We start from the raw sequence: 22,609 nt of genomic DNA, 5'->3' as shown, positions 1-22,609 counted from the left end.
CTCCTCGCGCTCTCCCTCCAGTGCGCCTCCAGAATCCAGTACGTCCTGTGCTTGTTCTTCGCACTCTCCCCCCAGTGCGCATCCATAACCCAGGCGATGGTCTGCAGCCCGGAGCCTCCGGCGGCGGTCTGCAGCCCGGAGCCTTCGGCGGCGGCCTGCAGCCCAGATCCTCCGGCGGCGGCCTGTTACCTGACGGAACTGTTGGTGGTTGTTTTGTTGTTTTTGTTAAGTGTTTCATTAATAAAGCAAATATGAGCACTCTACACGCCTCGCCTTGGTCCCCTTTAGACGACCCCCGTTACACCCATATTTATTTTATTGATATTTTTGGTTGTTGCCTGTTTTGCATGTTATTTTGGCATTAATACGTGTCACATATCAGTTTGCAAACAATTTCAAAATAATAATAACTGAGTTAATAAAGCCGCATACAAACTTGGTCTGTTTTTTGCTTTCTTGAGTAAAGCAGCTCCAAAATGCAGGTGTTTCAGCCTAGCTCAGTGCTTTCCCACGATGGACCGCCGCCCAACCTTCCTGTTCAAGTGAGCACAGCACAACAAGGTGAGTCCAAAAATGTATTGTATGCTGTTACATAAATTATGTAATATGCCAGGGAGATATGTATACTGTAGCTAAGAAAGTAATACTTATTGTATGTTGTGTACAGTCGTGGCCAAAAGTTTTGAGAATGACACAAATATTAATTTCCACAAAATTTGCTGCTTCAGTGTCTTTAGATATTTTTGTCAGATGTTACTATGGAATACTGAAGTATAATCACAAGCATTTCATAAGTGTCAAAGGCTTTTATTGACAATTACATGAAGTTGATGCAAAGAGTCAATATTTACAGTGTTGACCCTTCTTTTTCAAGACCTCTGCAATCCGTCCTGGCATGCTGTCAATTAACTTCTGGGCCACATCCTGACTGATGGCAGTCCATTCTTGCATAATCAATGCTTGGAGTTTGTCTGAATTTGTGGGTTTTTGTTTGTCCATCCGCCTCTTGAGGATTGATCACAAGTTCTCAATGGGATTAAGGTTTGGGGAGTTTCCTGGCCATGGACCCAAAATATCGATGTTTTGTTCCCCAAGCCACTTAGTTACCACTTTTGCCTTATGGCAAGGTGCTCCATCATGCTGGAAAAGGCATTGTTTGTCACCAAGCTGTTCCTGGATGGTTGGGAGAAGTTGCCCTCGGAGGATGTGTTGGTACCATTCTTTATTCATGGCTGTGTTCTTAGGCAAAATTGTGAGTGAGCCCACTCCCTTGGCTAAGAAGCAACCCCACACATGAATGGTCTCAGGATGCTTTACTGTTGGCATGACACAGGACTGATGGTAGCGCTCACCTTGTCTTCTCTGGACAAACTTTTTTCCGGATGCCCCAAACAATCGGAAAGGGGATTCATCAGAGAAAATGACTTTACCCCAGTCCTCAGCAGTCCACTCCATGTACCTTTTGCAGAATATCAGTCTGTCCCTGATGTTTTTCCTGGAGAGAAGTGGCTTCTTTGCTGCCCTTCTTGACACCAGGCCATCCTCCAAAAGTCTTCGCCTCACTGTGCGTGCAGATGCACTGACACCTGCCTGCTGCCATTCCTAAGCAAGCTCTGTACTGGTGGTGCCCCCCGATCCCGCAGCGGAATCAACTTTAGGAGACGGTCCTGGGGCTTGCTGGAGTTTCTTGGGCGCCCTGAAGCCTTCTTCACAACAATTGAACCACTCTCCTTGAAGTTCTTGATGATCCGATAAATGGTTGATTTAGGTGCAATCTTACTGGCAGCAACATCCTTGCCTGTGAAGCCCTTTTTGTGCAAAGCAATGATGACGGCACATGTTTCCTTGCAGGCAACCATGTTTGACAGAGGAAGAACAATGATTCCAAGCACCACCCTCCTTTTGAAGCTTCCAGTCTGTTATTCAAACTCAATCAGCATGACAGAGTGATCTCCAGTCTTGTCCTCGTCAACACTCACACCTGTGTTAACGAGAGAATCACTGACATGATGTCAGCTGGTCCTTTTGTGGCAGGGCTGAAATGCAGTGGAAATGTTTTGGGGGATTCAGTTCATTTGCATGGCAAAGAGGGACTTTGCAATTAATTGCAATTCATCTGATCACTCTTCATAACATTCTGGAGTATATGCAAATTGCCATCAAACAAACTGAGGCAGCAGACTTTGTGAAAATTTATATTTGTGTCATTCTCAAAACTTTTGGACACAACTGTTGTCAGCTGTTAGTAGCCCATGTGCCTCACCCTAATAATTTGGTCCCTATCCCCCTCATAACTTAGCCTCCTGTTCTGACTTGGTGGTGCACAAGTAGCCTATAGCCTGTTTTATAGAAATGTAATCTAATATTGTAAGAGCTTTCATTGTCTGCTTCTATGCCCCCTTTATTTATCCTATGGTTCTGACTTGGTGTACAGGGAGAATACTGTAAGAATGGCCCATGTTATGAATTCTGTCACTGTACATTTCAAAAGTGCTGAACAAATTGTTATATTGACTACATCTGTCCTAGCTCGCTCATTAATGTATTAAACGAAATTACGGATTGCCTCTTATCCGCTCGTCGTTCCCTTATGCCATAGTTTGTACATTTCAATTGTCAGTAGAAACCATATTTGTTAGCCACGTTTTTAAAAAAGGCAGTAAATGAGGCTGAATTAACTGTTTCGCTGCCAGACAAGGCTCTGCTGATAGCTAGGTATAACGGTGGTAAGGAGAGGGAAAGGGATTCATGGGGCTGAAAAGAAAGCTCTACTGTTGGGACAGCTTTTTGTAGGCCCTAACAGTTTGTGGGCACCATTTTTCACCATTATAGTGCAATTCATGTATTGTTTAGTGTTGTATGTGTAGTGGCTTTGCTAGCATGCATTAAACTTTTTTGTTGTTGCCCCACCATGATTGACCTGCTAAAATCGCCACTGTGTCTGCTGCACTTTGATAAATGGTGTTGTTAAAGTTGCGTCATTTCGATCTGGTATCGGAACAAAATAGTCAGCACATAGTAACTTCTGATTTCTTTGTACTTTAATTAATGCAAACACATTTATGGTAAATATGATGTTTCGTATATACGGGCTCACTGTGTCACCACGCAGGGCAGACAGAGAACTGGAATAACATCACAAGTTTTACTTTAAATACTTCTTGACAGACTTAGTTCCCTCTCCCTGAGGGCCTGTCATAGTAGAGGCTTGGGTGTGGTTTAGACTTACTCCAGCCTATCGTTGGCGTGCCTCTAGCCTCTAGACGCATCTTTGTTGCCAGGCATAGTTGTCTTCTAGCTTATCTTCGTGTGTGTAACCGAGAGTCAGACACCCAAGGACAGTGCCTGTTTTTATGCTACAGCCATTCTCCCCTCTATCAGTTCCTCACATACACCTGTCCTTGAGCGGCCCCACAACCAGGCATTGTGTGCGTGTGTGTCACGAGTCTACTCAGCCTACACTCCTACTAGCCAGCAACCCTCCAGTTAGTCATGTCTATTATATGTTGCTCAATCTATGTTAATACAATATAAACCTCTTGGTGCATTACAGTCCATTCATACTTAGGCCTACATCTACTGTAAATGGTAATGCATCACATCTAATAAGTGAAATAAAACCCAACAATGTCTCTATAGTCCAAAACTTGTATTTAAGTTGATTGTACAATCTGCTTCCTGCTGTTTATGGAGAGGCAAGATCTATTTCTAAGAAATACGCCCAATGAATTTTGAAATCCGGAACTGGCCCAAGAGCCAAAATGAATGCGACCCGTCTTAAAGAGAAGCAATATATTTTGTTTCCCCATCTTGCCATGTGAAGTGCATGTAAAGTGCAAGTCATCTAGAGATCATTTTGGTTTGAAAATAGATTATTCGAAAATATAGTTGTCAATGCAGCATTGTCCTTTCTCCAGAAGCACTCCTTTGCTGTGTGATGCAAACTTCCTCATTGTTGTAAGTATACTGGGCCAACAGAAGTCCTGCACACAGAAGGGAAAGAATGCTGATGTAAATGGGTTTCTGATCATGCAAATCTCCACACAGGCAGATAGCTTTCTGGAGTGGTATGGTGTAAGGTTTTTTTATGAAACATAACATTACCACAAAAATCGAATGTCTTTTGATACACTCAGTTTATTAGGTACACCCATTTATTAATGGGTCAAACCCCTCTTTGCCTCCAGAACAGCCTGAATTATTCAGGGTATGGAGTTCAATCGTTGCTCAATTGGTATCAAGGGACCTAACGTGTGCCATGAAAACATTCCCCACAACAGTACAGCAGCAGCACCAGCCGTTGACACCAGGCTGGATGGGTTCATGGACTGCTGCTGATTGGATGTTTTTTGTTTGTCGCACCATTCTCTGTAAAACCTAGACACTGTCATGTGTGAAAAGCCCAGGAAGGCGGCTGTTTCTGAGATACCGGATCCTCAGAAGGCTGAAAAATTTGTCATAGGCCCTCAGATTCTTAAAAAGTTCTACAGCTGCACCAATGACTGCATGGCTGCATCGCCGCTTGGTATGGCAACTGCTTGGTATCCAACTACAAGGCGCTACAGAGGGTAGTGTCTATGGCCCAGTACATCACTGGGGAAGAGCTCCCTTCCATCCAGGAACTCTATACCAGGCGGTGTAAGAGGAAGGCCCTAAACATTTTAAAAGACTCCAGCCACCCAAGTCATCGACTGTTCTCTCTGCTACTATACAGCAAGCGGTACTGGAAACAACAGGACCCTGAACAGCTTCTACCCTCAAGCCATAAGACTGCTAAATATTTAGTCCGGGTAGCTATTGCTTAACTATTTAATTATCTGCATTGACTCTTTTGACTCATCACTTACGCTGCTGCTACTGTCTATTATCTATCCTGTTGCCTAGTAACTTTATCCCTAGCTATTTGCTAGGGATAAAGCTTTATCCCTAGTTATTTGCATACCACCCCAACAGATCCACAGATGATGCAATCTCTATGGCACTCCACACTGCCCTTTCCCACCTGGACAAAAGGAACACCTATGTGAGAATGCTATTCATTGACTACAGCTCAGCGTTCAACACCATAGTGCCCTCAAAGCTCATCCCTAAGCTAAGGACCCTGGGACTAAACACCTCACTTTGCAACTGGATCCTAGACTTCCTGACGGGCCACCCCCAGGTGGTAAGGGTAGATAACAACACATCCGCCACGCTGATCCTCAACACTGGGGCCCCTCAGGGGTGCGTGCTCAGTCCCCTCCTGTACTCCCTGACTGCACGGCCAGGCACGACTCCAACACCATCATTAAGTTTGCAGATGAAACAACAGCCTAATCACCAACAACGACGAGACAGCATATAGGGAGGACGTCAGAGACCTGGCCGTGTGGTGCCAGGACAAGAACCTCTACCTCAACGTGATCAAGACTAAGGAGATGATTGTGGACTACAGGAAAAGGAGGACCATAGCAAAGTAGCTAAAAAAGTTGTAAGTAGTTGAAAAGTTGATATTAGCTAAAATGCTAAAGTTGTCCGTGATGAGAATCGAATTCGCAACCTTTAGGTTGCTAGACGTTCGTGTTATACGTCCACCCGACCAACCTTTAGGTTGCTAGACGTTCGTGTTATACGTCCACCCGACCAACCTTTAGGTTGCTAGACGTTCGTGTTATACGTCCACCCGACCAACCTTTAGGTTGCTAGACGTTCGTGTTATACGTCCACCCGACCAACCTTTAGGTTGCTAGACGTTCGTGTTATACGTCCACCCGACCAACCTTTAGGTTGCTAGACGTTCGTGTTATACGTCCACCCGACCAACCTTTAGGTTGCTAGACGTTCGTGTTATACGTCCACCCGACCAACCTTTAGGTTGCTAGACGTTCGTGTTATACGTCCACCCGACCAACCTTTAGGTTGCTAGACGTTCGTGTTATACGTCCACCCGACCAACCTTTAGGTTGCTAGACGTTCGTGTTATACGTCCACCAGACCAACCTTTAGGTTGCTAGACGTTCGTGTTACACGTCCACCCGACCAACCTTTAGGTTGCTAGACGTTCGTGTTACACGTCCACCCGACCAACCTTTAGGTTGCTAGACGTTCGTGTTACACGTCCACCCGACCAACCTTTAGGTTGCTAGACGTTCGTGTTACACGTCCACCCGACCAACCTTTAGGTTGCTAGACGTTCGTGTTACACGTCCACCCGACCAACCTTTAGGTTGCTAGACGTTCGTGTTATACGTCCACCCGACCAACCTTTAGGTTGCTAGACGTTCGTGTTATACGTCCACCCGACCAACCTTTAGGTTGCTAGACGTTCGTGTTACACGTCCACCCGACCAACCTTTAGGTTGCTAGACGTTCGTGTTATACGTCCACCCGACCAACCTTTAGGTTGCTAGACGTTCGTGTTACACGTCCACCCGACCAACCTTTAGGTTGCTAGATGTTCGTGTTATACGTCCACCCGACCAACCTTTAGGTTGCTAGACGTTCGTGTTACACGTCCACCCGACCAACCTTTAGGTTGCTAGACGTTCGTGTTACACGTCCACCCGACCAACCTTTAGGTTGCTAGACGTTCGTTTTATACGTCCACCCGACCAACCTTTAGGTTGCTAGACGTTCGTGTTATACGTCCACCCGACCAACCTTTAGGTTGCTAGACGTTCGTGTTATACGTCCACCCGACCAACCTTTAGGTTGCTAGACGTTCGTGTTATACGTCCACCCGACCAACCTTTAGGTTGCTAGACGTTCGTGTTATACGTCCACCCGACCAACCACCCTACTTTCATTTTTGCCTTATGTTTATTTCATCTTTATTTAACCAGGTAGGCCAGTTGAGAACAAGTTCTCATTTACAACTGCAACCTGGCCAAGATAAAGCAAAGCAGTGTGACACAAACAACAACACAGAGTTACACATGGAATAAACAAACGTACAGTCAATAACACAATAGAAAAGTCTATATACAGTATGTGCAAATGAGGTAAGATTAGGGAGGTAAGGGAATAAATAGGCCATAGTGGTGAAATAATTACAATTTAGCAATTTAACACTGGAGTGATAGATGACCATCTGTGTTATGTAACTGTACTAAACATAACATACCATACTAATTTGAGTGTCCCGGATTTACATTTACTATGTTACCAGGCTTGCAGATGGTGTGTAACACTGAACTTGTGTAAAACCGGACAAATACAGACAGCATGATGAATAGCTACATTGATGTGACTTTATGAAACAAACTTATCTTGTAAATATATTTTTGCAAATAATAAATGAGAATTCCTGAAAGTTGGTTGGTTTTAGTTTCCTCCTGCTGCTATATCTTGGACCAGATTTCTCTTGCAAAATAAATTTTATCTAAATATAAAATAAATAAATAAATAAACAGGTTTTGGGGCTAACTCAACCATCCCACCACCTGCGTACCCAGCTGGACGAGGGGGCTAAAGGGGGCTAAGGCCCCCTCATTTGAAGCAAAAACAATCTGCGCTGTGTCTGCACAATGGACAGGGCGCCCCACGGTGTGTGTAAGGGGGCTATGGGCGGTTAAGTATCACCCATTTTGGTTTGCATAAAAATCTGGAATGAGTTCCTACAACACAGAAGTAAGACTACAGGGCCATAGCTGCAGGAAGTAGTTTGGGGGTGGGGGTGCTGCATTATTTTATTTTCTTTGCATTGTGATTTTTTTTTTTGCTGTAAAAATATATTTTTCTGTTCTACAGATGGTACATTGGTCTACTAATGCAGCACTATTAAACCCCCTAAGGTCGATGTCCGCGCCCTGCATAAATCGAATTAGCATAATGACAAAATCCCAATTAAAATTTGTCAATTTAAGATAGAGATATGGTTTTTTGCATTGGATGCGTCTCAATCCACTGCATCCGCCTATATCGAACTTTTGCATCTGCGGTGAAAGGTGACAGAGCGAGAGAGGTGTTTGTCAGACCATGAGACATCCAGAATATCAGTCTTCTCACAACATCGTCTGTAGCGGCAGAACGGTTTAGCCTAGACACTATTATGGAAAGATTTGACTCTCACGAACACAATGGCGTTCTCCATTTTGCTCTACGACCCCCTCAAGAGTCTTGACACTCGTCTGAAGACGGTACAGCCGATCTGCCAACTTCTGTCTCTAGCGTCCGAACAGTGTGGGCTACTCACTAACGTACATGTCAGTTGTTTTGCTCTAGGACACCCACAGGCCTCACAAGGTCTGAAAAAATAAAAAATGAACTGTTTAAAAAATGTATGGAGGTACAGTATAATATAGACTGTTTAGTGCCAAAAATAAGGGGTTAAATATCAGATATAGGTCAGACACTTTTTTGGGGGGAGACCATCTGTTCTTCCATGTAGTGAATCTGTTATTCAATGCATTTGTATGGGTTAATAGCAGTAAGGCCAAATAAAATTGTTCATCAAATAATTTGTATATATATTTTTTTATATTTCAAGGGGTCTTCAAATTCTAAATCAAATAGCTAAATGATCCTTGGTATGATCTTCTTAAAATAATTCCATATAGCTTAGTAGAACCCCCCCCCCCCCCCTTCTTCGGGTTACAGGGCTTACACTGTTTAGTGCCAAACATAAGAAGTTAAATACATGTAAAAAAACATTAATAAGAGGATCTGCAGATCCTCCAAATAGGATCGGAGGGGCTCCTCCAAATAGGATCGGACCTCGATTATGGCATCTGCTGAGGGATTCCTTCAAGCTGCATCCCCAGTTGCTCTCTCGTCAAACAGCAGACGTTTGTGGCACTACTACTGGTGCTTCTGCACCATCGGATCCCTTTTCTTCCTGTAGCCCTGGTGCCTGAGCCAGCTGACTGCTGGGGCTGTCCCTCCCTGCTGCTGAGGTTATTCTTTGAAGAGCCTCATCAATCGCTCTGGCATCACTGAAGGCTAACTTCTTAAACCTGGGGTCAAGTGCAGCAGCTTCTGATAGCAGGTGATTATATTCCATTCTGTGGCACTTTCTGTCCATTGATGAACATAGGGTGTCCATCAACTCTGTCACATGTCCTGTGGTTACATTTCCTTCTCTCTGACGGCTGGCTGTGATTCGCTGCAGACCCTTACACAGGAGTATCATTTTGAAGGCTGTCACATAGCTGAAAAGAGAGAACAGTAACTTATTAGTTCAGGTTCATGTTTTGTCTACTGATACTACATTCTCACCTACTGCTCATATACATATATAATACTGGATTAAATAATGATGTAGTAAGAACTGCTTACCGTACCTCTCTCCACTGATCTCCACAGTGACCTGCTCAAAGGGTTCCAGGACTCTGCACACCTCCTCCAACACCTCCCATTCCTCTTGGGTCAGAGCATCAACAGGTGCATTGACAATGGCCAGGGTAAAGATGATGGCATCCTTTGACTCAAGAAACCGCATCAACATATACAATTTTGAATTCCACCTTGTAGTGCAGTCTTGTTTAGGCCTCAGCCCAGGTATCCCCATCTGGCATTGTGTAGAATTTAGTTTTTCAGCACCTACTGTGCTCCTGTGGAAGTATTCCACAGCTGCTTTCACTTTGTCCACAGTGGGCTTCATCACCTTCAGAGCAGCTCTTACAATTAGGTTGATTGTGTGGGCAAGACATGGATGATGGGTCCATTTAAAAATGTTCATGGCTTTGGTTATGTTAGCTGCATTGTCGCTAACACAACAGACCACTTTTCCATCTACTTGCCATTCCTGGCCACTGTCAACAGTTCCTCTGCCAAGTTCTCTGAGGTGTGTCTGTCGCTGAACTCAAAGCAGTCCAGAAGACAGCTAGACATCGAAAAATCTTCAATGAGGTGACATGTAACCGACATGTCAGAATTGGTTACCCTTGATGTCCAGCAGTCAGTGGTAAGGCAAACTGCAGTAGCTTTTTGGACTCTTTCCCGCACTGAAGCCTATGTGCTCTCGTACAGTCGTGGAATAAGTGATTTTGAAAGGGTTTTCCTGCTTGGAATTGTGTACATTGGATTTAAACTATTGCTATAATTTCTAAAACCTCTGTCCTCCACGATTGAAAATGGCTGGCAATCATTTTAGCCAACGCAATATCAATGTGGCCTTGTTTTGCTACAGACATAGACTTTGGCATAAACTGGTCCATAAAAGACTGCGTTGCTGTGGGTCGCGGAGTAGGTCTACTTGACTGAGTGGATACATCTCCACGTGTGGAGGTGATGGCTCCACCACTATGCTGTGTACCCGCCAGGCGAGCTAAAACAACATTCTCAGTGGAACAGAATGAGAAGTGGAGGAGCCACACCTATGCAGAGGAACAACATGTCAGCAGGCTCATCCAGGGCAAACATCGCCTATACCGTTCTGGCAAGCTACATCAGTTGCACTTAAAAAGTCGCTAACTTAGGTTGAAAGTATTAACACAGATAGCACAACATGTCCATGCGTATCATGGTATCCAATGACTTTGTTATACTGGTATAAGTGGTATTATTAGAATAGGCTGACAAACATTTCTGTCAAATGAATTCAAACCTATATATTGTTGTATGCAATAGATGGTTCAAAGGGGAAGTGAGCTGCAATGGTCCCCCAAAATTGTTGTTTTATTGACAAGTTAAAAAGTGCCTTTGCCTCCATGTCTTTTTCTAAAGTGAAAGTTGGTTAAATCTAGCTAGTAGTCTAAAGCCCATGCCTCAGTTTATTTTTCAGTCATGAACCTAGAATGAAGTATGACGCACACAGCACATTGCCTAGTACTTTTCCAGTGAAATATCCTGTCCTCTCAAGAGCTCTTCCGTGTCAATGTTGCGTAAACACCGAACAAGGGCGAAAACGACCTCCTTATTCAGGCAAGAAGAGAACAAAGGCGAGTCACTACACTTTTTACACATTTTAACCTGGTAAGCTATGTTACGATAGACTTGTTTGTAATATAGTTGTTTCATTGAAATTGTGATAGCCTTTAGGAAATGTGTGATGTTTATTTGTGCCAATTACTATTACCATAAACATTGGTTCATTGGTATCGGATCCTGAGTTGGCTAATAATAATAAATATAGGTCTGGTGAAGAAAAGTGTCTTTGGTGAGAAGAAAGTGTTTTAAACTTTGGCTCGAGAAAGCCATTAGATACATTAGATAAGTAGCACTGCTGCGTTTACATGCTATCGGAAGTTCCGACCTGGAAGTTTCACTTCAATGACCCTTCAAATCAGAATTACAAGTCGAGAAACTTTGAGAAATTGCAAAGTTGTGACCTGCCGAATTGTGACCATTGACCTTTTACATTTTCAAACAAAAGATGACAACATTTGCAAACAAAAGATGACAACATTTGCAAACAAAAGATGACAACAAATCCGTTTGGCAACTATAATATGAGTAGGGCGTAATGTAGCTAGTTTGATAATATTGTCAATGTTAAGCAAGCTAGCTAACTTAATTATAAGCAACGTTAGTTAGTTTATCAACCAAGCTAAAATCTTATTGGTTGAAGAGTTGTTACGAACAAAAAGCACATGAATGAAGCAAAGTCGTAGAATGCTCCGACGAGCACATGAACGCAGCATTGACCTACATGGAATTCCCGAACGCTCCATCGCCACACGCGAACTGAATGCTCTTATAGAAAGAAATGCCTATAAAAACGTATCTAACTGATGGGATAGAGAAGCTACATTCCTACTTCTAAAATAGAATGTCTATATTAGAAAAACAGGGCTGTGTCATTGCACAGCCATAAGCTTCTATAAGCAAGCTCCACTCTTCTGAGGTTGCTACCTTATTGAAGATGTGTTCCAGGATATACTATAACCAGTTGATATTTCATTTTCAATAAATGTTTCTTAAATTGGCACCTGTTGTTTTTTTATTTACTGAATACACCTACATGAGACAATTTAGGAATTAGGATTCCTTACCGGTAATGATTATGATACGTTAGGTATTATTGGCATATAGATAAATACGCGCATATATTTTTTTCTCCAGTGCAGACATAGTTCTAAAAATAGCATTATTTATTTTTTTATTTTTGTACTGTAGATCTTGAACACTCAAAAAAGGTAAAATGCCCATACCTAGGTTTATACGGAATGTTTAGGTGATACAACTATTTAATGTAAGCCTATTTAAACTTTACTTGGTGTGTTTCACTCAAATCAACTATTTATTTGAATGACATTTGAAATTATAATTTTGTTATGTTAATTGATGGGTTGATAGCCCAATCAACAACAAAAACGATATATATATATATATATTTTTTTTTTACATAGACAGTATTTATTTATATGTGTTTGTTTCCTGTTTAAGTGCTTTTTTTGCCCTACTTGTTCACCAGCATTTTTATTGTTTTCCCCACAGTCATCAGGTGAATCACCACATCAATGGGGTAAAGAGATTTTAATATATATTTTTTAAAGATATTAAATATATATATATATATATTATATATATATATATTTTCAGTACTAGTGTAACGACTGCAGTAGTGGGTGTGGAGTCAGGCGCAGGAAACAGGAGTAGTTGCTAACGGGCTTTTTAATGAATTGCACCGTAACAGAAAAGTACACCCACGAAAACACAACTGGGTGTGATCCAACAAACACAGTGATCCAATAACACGTACTACTGCAAAAGAAATGTCGACAACAGAAAGTAATCCCGCACACAGAACAGGTGGGGAAACGGGCTTAAATACTCCACTAAACACTAATCAACACAGGTGTAAACAATTAAGACAAAATCAACAGAAAAGGGAAAAAGGGATCGGTGGCAGCTAGTAGGCCGGTGACGACGACCGCCGAGCGCCACCCGAACAGGGAGAGGAGTCACCCTCGGCAGGAGTCGTGACAACTAGTCAAAATTTTGGACACACTCATTCAAGGGTTTTTCTTCATTTTTACTATTTTCTAGAATAATAGTAAAGACATCAAAACTATGAAATAACACATATGGAATCATGTTGTAACCAAAAAAGTGTTAAACAAATCCAAATGTATTTTATATTTTATATTATTCACTGTAGTCACCCTTTGCCTTGATGGCAGCTTTGCACACTCTTGGCATTCTCTCAACCAGCTTCATGAGGAATGCTTTTACAACAGTCTTGAAGGAGTTCACATATATGCTGAGCACTTGTTGGCTGCTTTTCCTTCACTCTGCAGTCCAACTCATCCCAAACCATCTCAACTGGGTTGAGGTCAGGTGATTGTGGAGGCCAGGTCATCTAATGCAGCACTCCATCACTCTCCTCCCTGGTCAAATAGCCTTACACAGCCTGGAGGTGTGTTTTGGGTCACTGACCTGTTGAAAAACAAATGATAGTTTGACTAAAAATGTGTCTTTCAACTTGCCAAATTGAGCCCTGTTTCAAATGATCACTCTTTCAGAATAACGGTCACTTCGCACTATTCTGTTCTATTTTCTGTTATTACATCATGTTTATACTATAAATAGGTGTCTTGAGGCTCGGGAAATAAGAGTGTCTATATTAGCAAAACAGGGCTGTGTCATTGCACAGCCATAAGCTTCTATAAGCAAGCTCCACTCTTCTGAGGTTGCTACCTTATTGAAGATGTGTTCCAGGATATACTATAACCAGTTGATATTTCATTTTCAATAAATGTTTCTTAAATTGGCACCTGTTGTTTTTTTATTTACTGAATACACCTACATGAGACAATTTAGGAATTAGGATTCCTTACCTGTAATGATTATGATACATTAGGTATTATTGGCATATAGATAAATGCGCGCATATATTTTTTTCTCCAGTGCAGACATTGTTCTAAAAATAACATTATTCTTTATTATTTTTGTACTGTAGATCTTGAACACTCAAAAAAGGTAAAATGCCCATACCTAGGTTTATACGGAATGTTTAGGTGATACAACTATTTAATGTAAGCCTATTTAAACTTTATTTGGTGTGTTTCACTCAAATCAACTATTTATTTAAATTACATTTAAAATGATAATTTAGTTATGTTGATAGATGGGATGGTAGCCCAATCACCAAAACCTGGCATATAATCTGCGTCTCGCCAAGACACGGAGGTTGGAACCAAAAATCTCAAATTTGGACTCATCAGACCAAAGGACAGATTTTCACCGGTCTAATGTCCATTGCTCGTGTTTCTTGGCCCAAGCAAGTCTCTTGTTATTATTGGTGTCATTTGGTAGTGGTTTCTTTGCAGCAATTCGACCACGAAGGCCTGATTCACGCAGTCTCCTCTGAACAGTTGATGTTGAGATGTGTCTGTTACTTGAACTCTGTGAAGCATTTATTTGGGCTGCAATTTCTGAGGCTGGTAACTCTAATGAACTTATACTCTGCAGCAGTGGTAACTCTGGGTCTTCCTTTCCTGTGGTGGTCCTCATGAGAGCCAGTTTCATCATAGCGCTTGATGGTTTTTGTGACTGCACTTGAAGAAACTTTCCAAGTTCTTGAAATCTGTAGTTTCTCTTTGCTTATTTAAGCTGTTCTTGCCATAATATGGTATTTTACCAAATAGGGCTATCTTCTGTATACCACCCCTACCTTGTCACAATGCAACTGATTGGCTCAAACACATTAAGAAGGAAATCAATTCCACAAATTAACTTTTAACAAGGCACACCTGTTAATTGAAATGCATTCCAGGTGACTACCTCATGAAGCTGTTTGAAAGAATGCCAAGAGTGTGCAAAGCTTTCATCAAGGCAAAGGGTGGCTACTTTTAAGAATCTCAAATATAAAATATATTTTGATTTGTTTATCAATTTTTAGTTTACTACATGATTCCATATGTGTTATTTCATAGTGTTGATGTCTTCACTATTATTCTACAATGTAGAAAATAGTAAAAATAAAGAAAACCCTTGAATGAGTAGGTGTGTCCAAACTTCTGACTGGTACTGTATGTATATATATACACACAGTGGCAAGAAAAAGTATGTGAACCCTTTGGAATTACCTGGATTTCTGCATAAATTGGTCAGCAAATTTGATCTGATCTTCATCTAAGGCACACCAATAGACAAACATAGAGTGCTTAAACTAATAACACACACATTATTGCATGTCTATATTGAATACATCATTTAAAAATTCACATGTAGGTTAGAAAAAGTATGTGAACCCCTAGGCTAATGACTTCTCCAAAGCTAATTGGAGTCAGGAGTCAGCTAACCTGCAGTCCAATCAATGAGATGAGATTGGAGATGTTGGTTAGAGCTGCCTTGCCCTATAAAAAACACTCACAAAATGTGAGTTAGCGATTCACAAGAAGCATTGCCTGATGTGAACCATGCCTCGAACAAAAGAGATCTCAGAAGACCTAAGATTAAGAATTGTTGACTTGCATAAAGCTGGAAAGGGTTACAAAAGTATCTCTAAAAGCATTGATGTTCATCAGTCTACGGTAAGACAAATTGTCTATAAATGGAGAAATTTCAGCACAATTGCTACTCTCCCTAGGAGTGGCCATCCCGCAAAGATGACTGCAAGAGCACAGCGCAGAACACTGAATGGGGTTAAGAAGAATCCTAGAGTGTCAGCTAAAGACTTACAGAAATCTCTGGAACATGCTAACATCTCTGTTGACGAGTCTACGATACGTAAAACACTAAACAAGAATGGTGTTCATGGGAGGACACCACAGAAGAAGCCACTGCTGTCCAAAAAAAATCATTGCTGCACGTCTGAAGTTTGCAAAAGTGCACCTGGATGTTCCACAGCGCTACTGGCAAAATATTCTGTGGACAGATGAAACTACAGTTGAGTTGTTTGGAAGGAACACAGCACACCAAGGAAAAAGGCACAGCACACCAACATCAAAACCTCATCCCAACTGTAAAGTATGGTGGAGGGAGCATCATGGTTTGGGGCTGCTTTGCTGCCTCAGGGCCTGGACAGCTTGCTATCATTGATGGAAAAATGAATTCCAAAGTTTATCAAGACATTTTGCAGGAGAATGTTAGGCTATCTGTCTGCCAATTGAAGCTCAACAGAAGTTGGGTGATGCAACAGGACAGCAACCCAAAACACAGAAGTAAATCAACAACAGAATGGCTTCAACAGAAGAAAATACGCCTTCTGGAGTGGCCCAGTCAGTGTTCTGACCTCAACCCGATTGAGATGCTGTGGCATGACCTCGAGAGCAGTTCACACCAGACATCCCAAGAATATTGCTGAACTGAAACAGTTTTATAAAGAGGAATGGTCCAAAATTCCTCCTGACCGTTGTGCAGGTCTGATCCACAACTAAATTCACCCTGCACTGTGAATGTTACACAGTGTGTTCAATAAAGACATGAACACGTATAATTGTTTGTGTGTTATTAGTTTAAGCAAACTGTGTTTGTCTATTGTTGTGACCTAGATGAAGATCAGATCAAAATGTATGACCAAGTTATGCAGAAATTCCAGGTATTTCCAAAGGGTTCACATACTTTTTCTTGCCACTGTATATATATATATGAGGCTCCAGGTTATTTAAATGAGGTTTAAATTACGCCCACACTTTGTTTATTGCCTTGCTGAATTTCATTTGTTTAAGAATTTACTCAGGGCATGTCTGGGTTCTTTACCTAGTTTGCAAATGTGTAGTTCTTCTTTTAATTGTTTTATCTAAATTCATAGATAATTGTACAGTTTAATAAAACAATACTTATACTGTTTTTATAATTTTATACAGGTTGTTACAGAAGGTGAAGACTGAGTTTCTTCTCTGTGAGAGGGGAAAAGAAGGTACCAGCCGACTTTCTTTTTTTGGTGTATTGTCATCCAATGGCCGTTGTATTCAGCCACTCCCCAATTTTAAAAGGAAATGTCTGATTCAGCTGACATATGAAGCATTTACTGTGAATGCGATCTCCGTGATGTTGGGTACATTGCCTTTAAAATCCGCATTGCCTTATACCCGTAATTGGATTGATTACCGGGTTTTAGACAACCCTAGACCCCAAATTCAACATGTTTGTTTTCAATAAACAATTTCAATAAATAATCAAATTCCATGATAGAGAAATGTAATATCATTTGAAGATAAAGTTGCTTGCTTAATGGTGATGAGTGGCCACTAGGGCCCCTCATTCACTATATGCGAAACACCGGTCTTGTTCGACATTGCAGGCGACTGGAAATTAAAATGCTAGCTAATCCCATACATTTCCATTAATTGTGCTAACTCTAGTTAGCATTCCCTCCAGAAACTCCTTTCAACTTCCTTCAAACTGCATGTAGAGACATAAAAATGGTAACCATGAGTTCATCTGACTCTGGGTAAGTAGAACAATTGCCAAAATCTCAAACTATTCCTTTAAGTGGATTTCAAAGTTATTGACCTTTCAGAATTCAGTGTTCCAGCCAACCTCAATTTCTGATATGATTGTATCTCAGATGTCCTACTGTACATGTGGGACCCATTAAAACAAGCATTACTAACTAGTCACGGTTCTAAATGGGAACACATCAAGTCTATGAAGTTTGTCTGATTTATACCATAACTTATTGACAATTGTTTATAACACATCTTTGCTGCTATCTTTTCAGAGTTTTCGTCAGAGCTTTTTCTTCCTCTGTCGTCTTAATGCATAATGGTCGAATTCCTATGTTGAGATATACTAGTGACTCAAACATGTCCATTTAGTCACCACATGTGCCTGTGGGAGACTTATGTGAACGTTTGAGTTGTAGCACATTTTTCAAACTAGGATTTCACCAGTGATGCGTGACGAATCTCTATGAAAGTTGGTGTGTCCTGGACGTCAGAGAGGACCAAAGAAGAAATGTTGGATGAAGATATCTCATTACATAGGTAGGCTATCAAGTGTCCAATTGGTGTAACAGAAGAAATATTCCATCAAGGTGTGTGTGGATCTGCAGGTGAATGCATGTGAGCAGTGTTACAGAAGAAAACATGGATGAAGGTGATGGGTGAAGATATTTGGAGTTTATTTGGCTGTATGGGTCAATGAGTGTCTGTGATACCCTATTCCCTTTTCACCACCACCGTTGAAGATTCATTCCGGACTTGGATGATACATTTCCAAAATGAACCTTTCATTAATAATTGACTGTTAGAGTAATTACCTTCCCTATTGGACATTCAAACAAAACAGTATCTGTACATTTTGTGCCTCCAGACAAGGCTATATTTTCCCTATGCTAACCAACGCAAAGACAGCTTTCTTTCACCTTCAAAACATGTCACAACTCAGAACGTCAATCACTGACCCAATTTCTGAAACCCTCATTCACGCCTGGACTATTGCAACACCATTCTCTACAGACTCCCTGACAAAACACTGGACCTACTTCCATACATTCAAACTCAGCTGCCAGAGACCTCACACAGATCAGACATTGGGATATCACCCCAAACTTCGTCAAACTTCACTGGCTCCCATTTCAATACAGGATCATCTTCAAACTACTCCTGCTCTCCTACAAATAGACTGGCACCCACATACCTCTCTGACCTCCTGCACCCCTACACTCCCACCGGTTAACTGCGCTCCTCTGACACTGGCCTCCTCACCATCCCTTGCAACAGACTCCGCTCCATGTGAGAACGTGCTTTTAGCAGTGCATTCCCCCAACTCTGGAACTCCCTCCCTCTCCATGTCAGAATCTCAAAATCCATACACATATGGAAGTCCTCACTAAGACACCTCTTCACACAGGACGGCTTGTGTCTAAGCTTTTATCCCTTGTTTACTCCCCTGGTCAGTCTGTCATCATGTTTAGGGCTCTCCCTGCTTAGTCTGTCATCATGTTTAGTGTTCTCCCTGCTTAGTCTGTCATCATGTTTAGTGCTCTCCCTGGTTAGTCTGTCATCATGTTTAGGGCTCTCCCTGGTTAGTCTGTCATCATGTTTAGTGCTCTCCCTGGTTAGTCTGTCATCATGTTTAGTGTTCTCCCTGGTTAGTCTGTCATCATGTTTAGTGCTCTCCCTGGTTAGTCTGTCTTCATGTTTAGTGCTCTCCCTGGTTAGTCTGTCATCATGTTTAGTGTTCTACCTGGTTAGTCTGTCATCATGTTTAGTGCTCTCCCTGGTTAGTCTGTCATCATGTTTAGTGCTCTCCCTGGTCAGTCTGTCATCATGATTAGTGCTCTCCCTGGTTAGTCTGTCATCATGTTTAGTGTTCTCCCTGGTTAGTCTGTCATCATGTTTAGTGTTCTCCCTGGTTAGTCTGTCATCATGTTTAGTGTTCTCCCCTGGTTAGTCTGTCATCATGTTTAGTGTTCTCCCTGGTTAGTCTGTCATCATGTTTAGTGCTCTCCCTGGTTAGTCTGTCATCATGTTTAGTGCTCTCCCTGGTTAGTCTGTCATCATGTTTAGGGCTCTCCCTGGTTAGTCTGTCATCATGTTTAATGTTCTCCCTGGTTAGTCTGTCATCATGTTTAGTGTTCTCCCTGGTCAGTCTGTCATCATGTTTAGTGTTCTCCCTGGTTAGTCTGTCATCATGTTTAGTGCTCTCCCTGGTTATTCTGTCATCATGTTTAGGGCTCTCCCTGGTTAGTCTGTCATCATGTTTAGTGTTCTCCCTGGTTAGTCTGTCATCATGTTTAGTGTTCTCCCTGGTTAGTCTGTCATCATGTTTAGTGCTCTCCCTGGTTAGTCTGTCATCATGTTTAGTGCTCTCCCTGGTTAGTCTGTCATCATGTTTAGTGCTCTCCCTGGTTAGTCTGTCATCATGTTTAGTGTTCTCCCTGTGTAGTCTGTCATCATGTTTAGTGTTCTCCCTGGTTAGTCTGTCATCATGTTTAGTGTTCTCCCTGGTTAGTCTGTCATCATGTTTAGTGTTCTCCCTGGTTAGCCTGTCATCATGTTTAGTGCTCTCCCTGGTTAGTCTGTCATCATGTTTAGTGCTCTCCCTGGTTAGTCTGTCATCATGTTTAGTGTTCTCCCTGTGTAGTCTGTCATCATGTTTAGTGTTCTCCCTGTGTAGTCTGTCATCATGTTTAGTGTTCTCCCTGGTTAGTCTGTCATCATGTTTAGTGTTCTCCCTGGTTAGTCTGTCATCATGTTTAGTGTTCTCCCTGGTTAGCCTGTCATCATGTTTAGTGCTCTCCCTGGTTAGTCTGTCATCATGTTTAGTGCTCTCCCTGGTTAGTCTGTCATCATGTTTAGTGCTCTCCATGGTTAGTCTGTCATCATGTTTAGTGTTCTCCCTGCGTAGTCTGTCATCATGTTTAGGGCTCCCTGTTTTGTGTACTTTTATATTCTTGCTGATTGTATTGCTTTTTATTTTGCTGATTATCTTGCTGACTATCTAAACTCATGATTTTGTATTTTGAAAAGCGCTTAAAATAAAATGTAAATCAACCCAATGTTAGGGCTGGCAGTCAAATAATAAATAACATGACTATTAGGCACTCAGAATTTCTATCGATTTATTAATTATCTGATTGAACTTGATAAAAGTTTCATTACTTCCATAGACTTTTGACCTGGATTTTGAACAATCATGGCTGTGGCGAGAATAAGGTCTATTGACCTTAGTGAAACCCTGGCTGCATCTCAAGTTACCACTGCTGTCATGTCAAGAGTACGATTTTAAGGGGATATTTGGAAGATTAACACTGTAAGACTGTAGTACTGACCCACACCTACAAAAGTACTTAAAGCCAATTTCACAAACTTTTGGAGCAAGAAGCTTATCAGTATTGGACACACCAATTGACTTGGATCACAGGAAGATGTAATCACAGCTGGAAACATGTACTGTGACAGCAACACGCTTGCCTCAGCTTCAACCACATTTCAACTCATCCTCTCAGCAGAAACCTTAGCAGCTAATGGGATTTAGCTGCGTGATTCGAGTCACAGCACCAGAATCCAATACAATACTATCATCCACAATTCAAGCCATTTGCACGAACTTCTACAACAAAAAGCTAGCCTATCAGTTGGGGTCAACAGTTGGATCTTGGATCACAGGAAGAAGTCAGTGCAAGACAACTAGCTGAGCCTATACCCACCGCAGTGGCTATACCTTCAAAGATAGAAAATGCAACAGCTCAAGCCAAAAGCACAATGTGAAAGCATCCAGGAACCACGGTTAAATGTCTGCAATGTGAGCACCAGCCTTCTCATACATCATTGTGTGTTAAAGGAAAGAGCTAATAACACATTAAGATTCAAACCAGTTATTTCTATGTTTGCAGGTTGTACGTAGGATGTTCTGCACTCTTGACAATTACAATGTTAAATATGTTTTCTAATTATTGTCAATTGTTGCCACAGATGCTGTAGAATTCCTCAGCCAAATCAAAGAGATTGTGTCGAAACATCGCAACAACAAGATACCTCTTGCAAAGCCGAAAAGTTACGAGTTGAGAATCGGGGGTCTGGAGGACACTGTCCATGCTGGAGATGGTGAACAGTTAGAAGTTTGGAAAGACTGCTACCTTCCAGAGAGAATGGAGATGGTGGTAATTGGTGCCCTGGATGACTTCCGATGTTCAGCAGCAGGATGGCAGCTGGTTCTCCTAGTATGTGAAGATGGCAATGTCTACGCCTACGAGTTTGAAGTTCTGCACCTGGTTGCCAGAAGCTTGGAGGATCTCTTTGAAACTGGAGCTGAGTTTCCAGGACTGGAGAAATTCAGATTTGGAGAATGCTTTGAGGAATTGGTAAGACCCTGCAAAATTATGAATTTAGCAAACATACTATGATCTATGATATCGTATTGTTATCATCAGCTACAGTAGGTCTTGCATATATTGGTCTACATGTCATTGCTCTTGAATCATTCCAAAATTGAAACGTGTCCTTAGACTGAATAAGCTGCTGAATTTACAATGTAGGCTAGTTATTCTACGGTTTTCTTTTTCCAGTCTGAGGAAGAGATGAAGAAAGAGATGCAATGCGATGAAATAAAGAAAATCGATGACGAGCATATTCACTTCAGAAGAAGATTGGAGATTGAGATGCTGGAGGATCTCAAAGCAATCAGTCAATCTGAGGTAATAATGATTCAGACTGAGGGCATGAGAGACATAACAAAACATGACAAAAGTGTGTATATTGAAATCAGGGAAAGCTTAAGACTAAAATAATGCTATGCTTGCTCCTGTGTACGGACCCTAACATGCTGACTAGACCGGGCGTGCGCCATCGTGCGCATGTTGATTTTGTCCATCCACACCAGACGCAATCAAGGACTGGACTTCAGCATGAACATGTTTTATGTTTTTCTACTTTGAGTATAAAGGCCCAGAAAGGGGCGAAGTTGAAATAGTGCTTGTACAAATTGTGGGTGATTTAAAAAAAAACAAAAAAAAATACTAAGCCACTAATTGTTTAATTGATTACTATTTCATGACAACCTGTTGTTTTTTCACAACTATATCCTGCTGAAAATACACTTAAAAGAAGACACAGCAAGTTCCAAGTTTAACTTAATTATTCCGTACACAAATTTGGTTTGGATGACAAACACTGCATAAGGGCTAATAAAAAGCAAATAGACACTGTAAAAACAATAATTGAAATAATTCATATGCATGTGATCACATGATTACTCTCCAGACAGACATTCTTGTCATAGAAAAATATTACCACTAATAGCAGACATAGAAAGCATTGATTCTGAAATAATATTACTTTTTTGTTTGGTCTTT

General features: G+C 41.4%; 1 protein-coding gene across 4 annotated transcripts; it reads left to right on the top strand.

Annotated features, from left to right (window-relative positions):
• The first annotated feature begins 10,759 nt into the window (after positions 1–10,759).
• Positions 10,760–22,369, top strand: LOC115171790 (uncharacterized). Of its 4 annotated transcripts, XM_029728933.1 has the most exons (6): positions 10,761–10,893; positions 12,358–12,385; positions 16,674–16,726; positions 17,692–17,795; positions 21,231–21,619; positions 21,824–22,369. In XM_029728933.1, the coding sequence occupies exons 4-6, from the start codon at positions 17,774–17,776 to the stop codon at positions 22,043–22,045; spliced, it is 633 nt and encodes a 210-aa protein (XP_029584793.1). In that variant the 5' UTR covers positions 10,761–10,893; positions 12,358–12,385; positions 16,674–16,726; positions 17,692–17,773; the 3' UTR covers positions 22,046–22,369. The 4 variants fall into 4 exon arrangements, with proteins under 4 accessions (XP_029584789.1, XP_029584793.1, XP_029584791.1 ...); XM_029728929.1 differs by lacking the exon at positions 17,692–17,795 and having other exon boundaries at positions 10,760–10,893; XM_029728931.1 differs by lacking the exon at positions 17,692–17,795 and having other exon boundaries at positions 10,774–10,859.
• Positions 22,370–22,609: the final 240 nt, after the last annotated feature.

This window comes from Salmo trutta, chromosome 32, assembly GCF_901001165.1.
Source record: "Salmo trutta chromosome 32, fSalTru1.1, whole genome shotgun sequence".
NCBI lineage: Eukaryota > Metazoa > Chordata > Actinopteri > Salmoniformes > Salmonidae > Salmo > Salmo trutta.
Note: the sequence above shows the minus strand (reverse complement) of the source record. Positions and strands in the feature narration are given on the sequence as shown.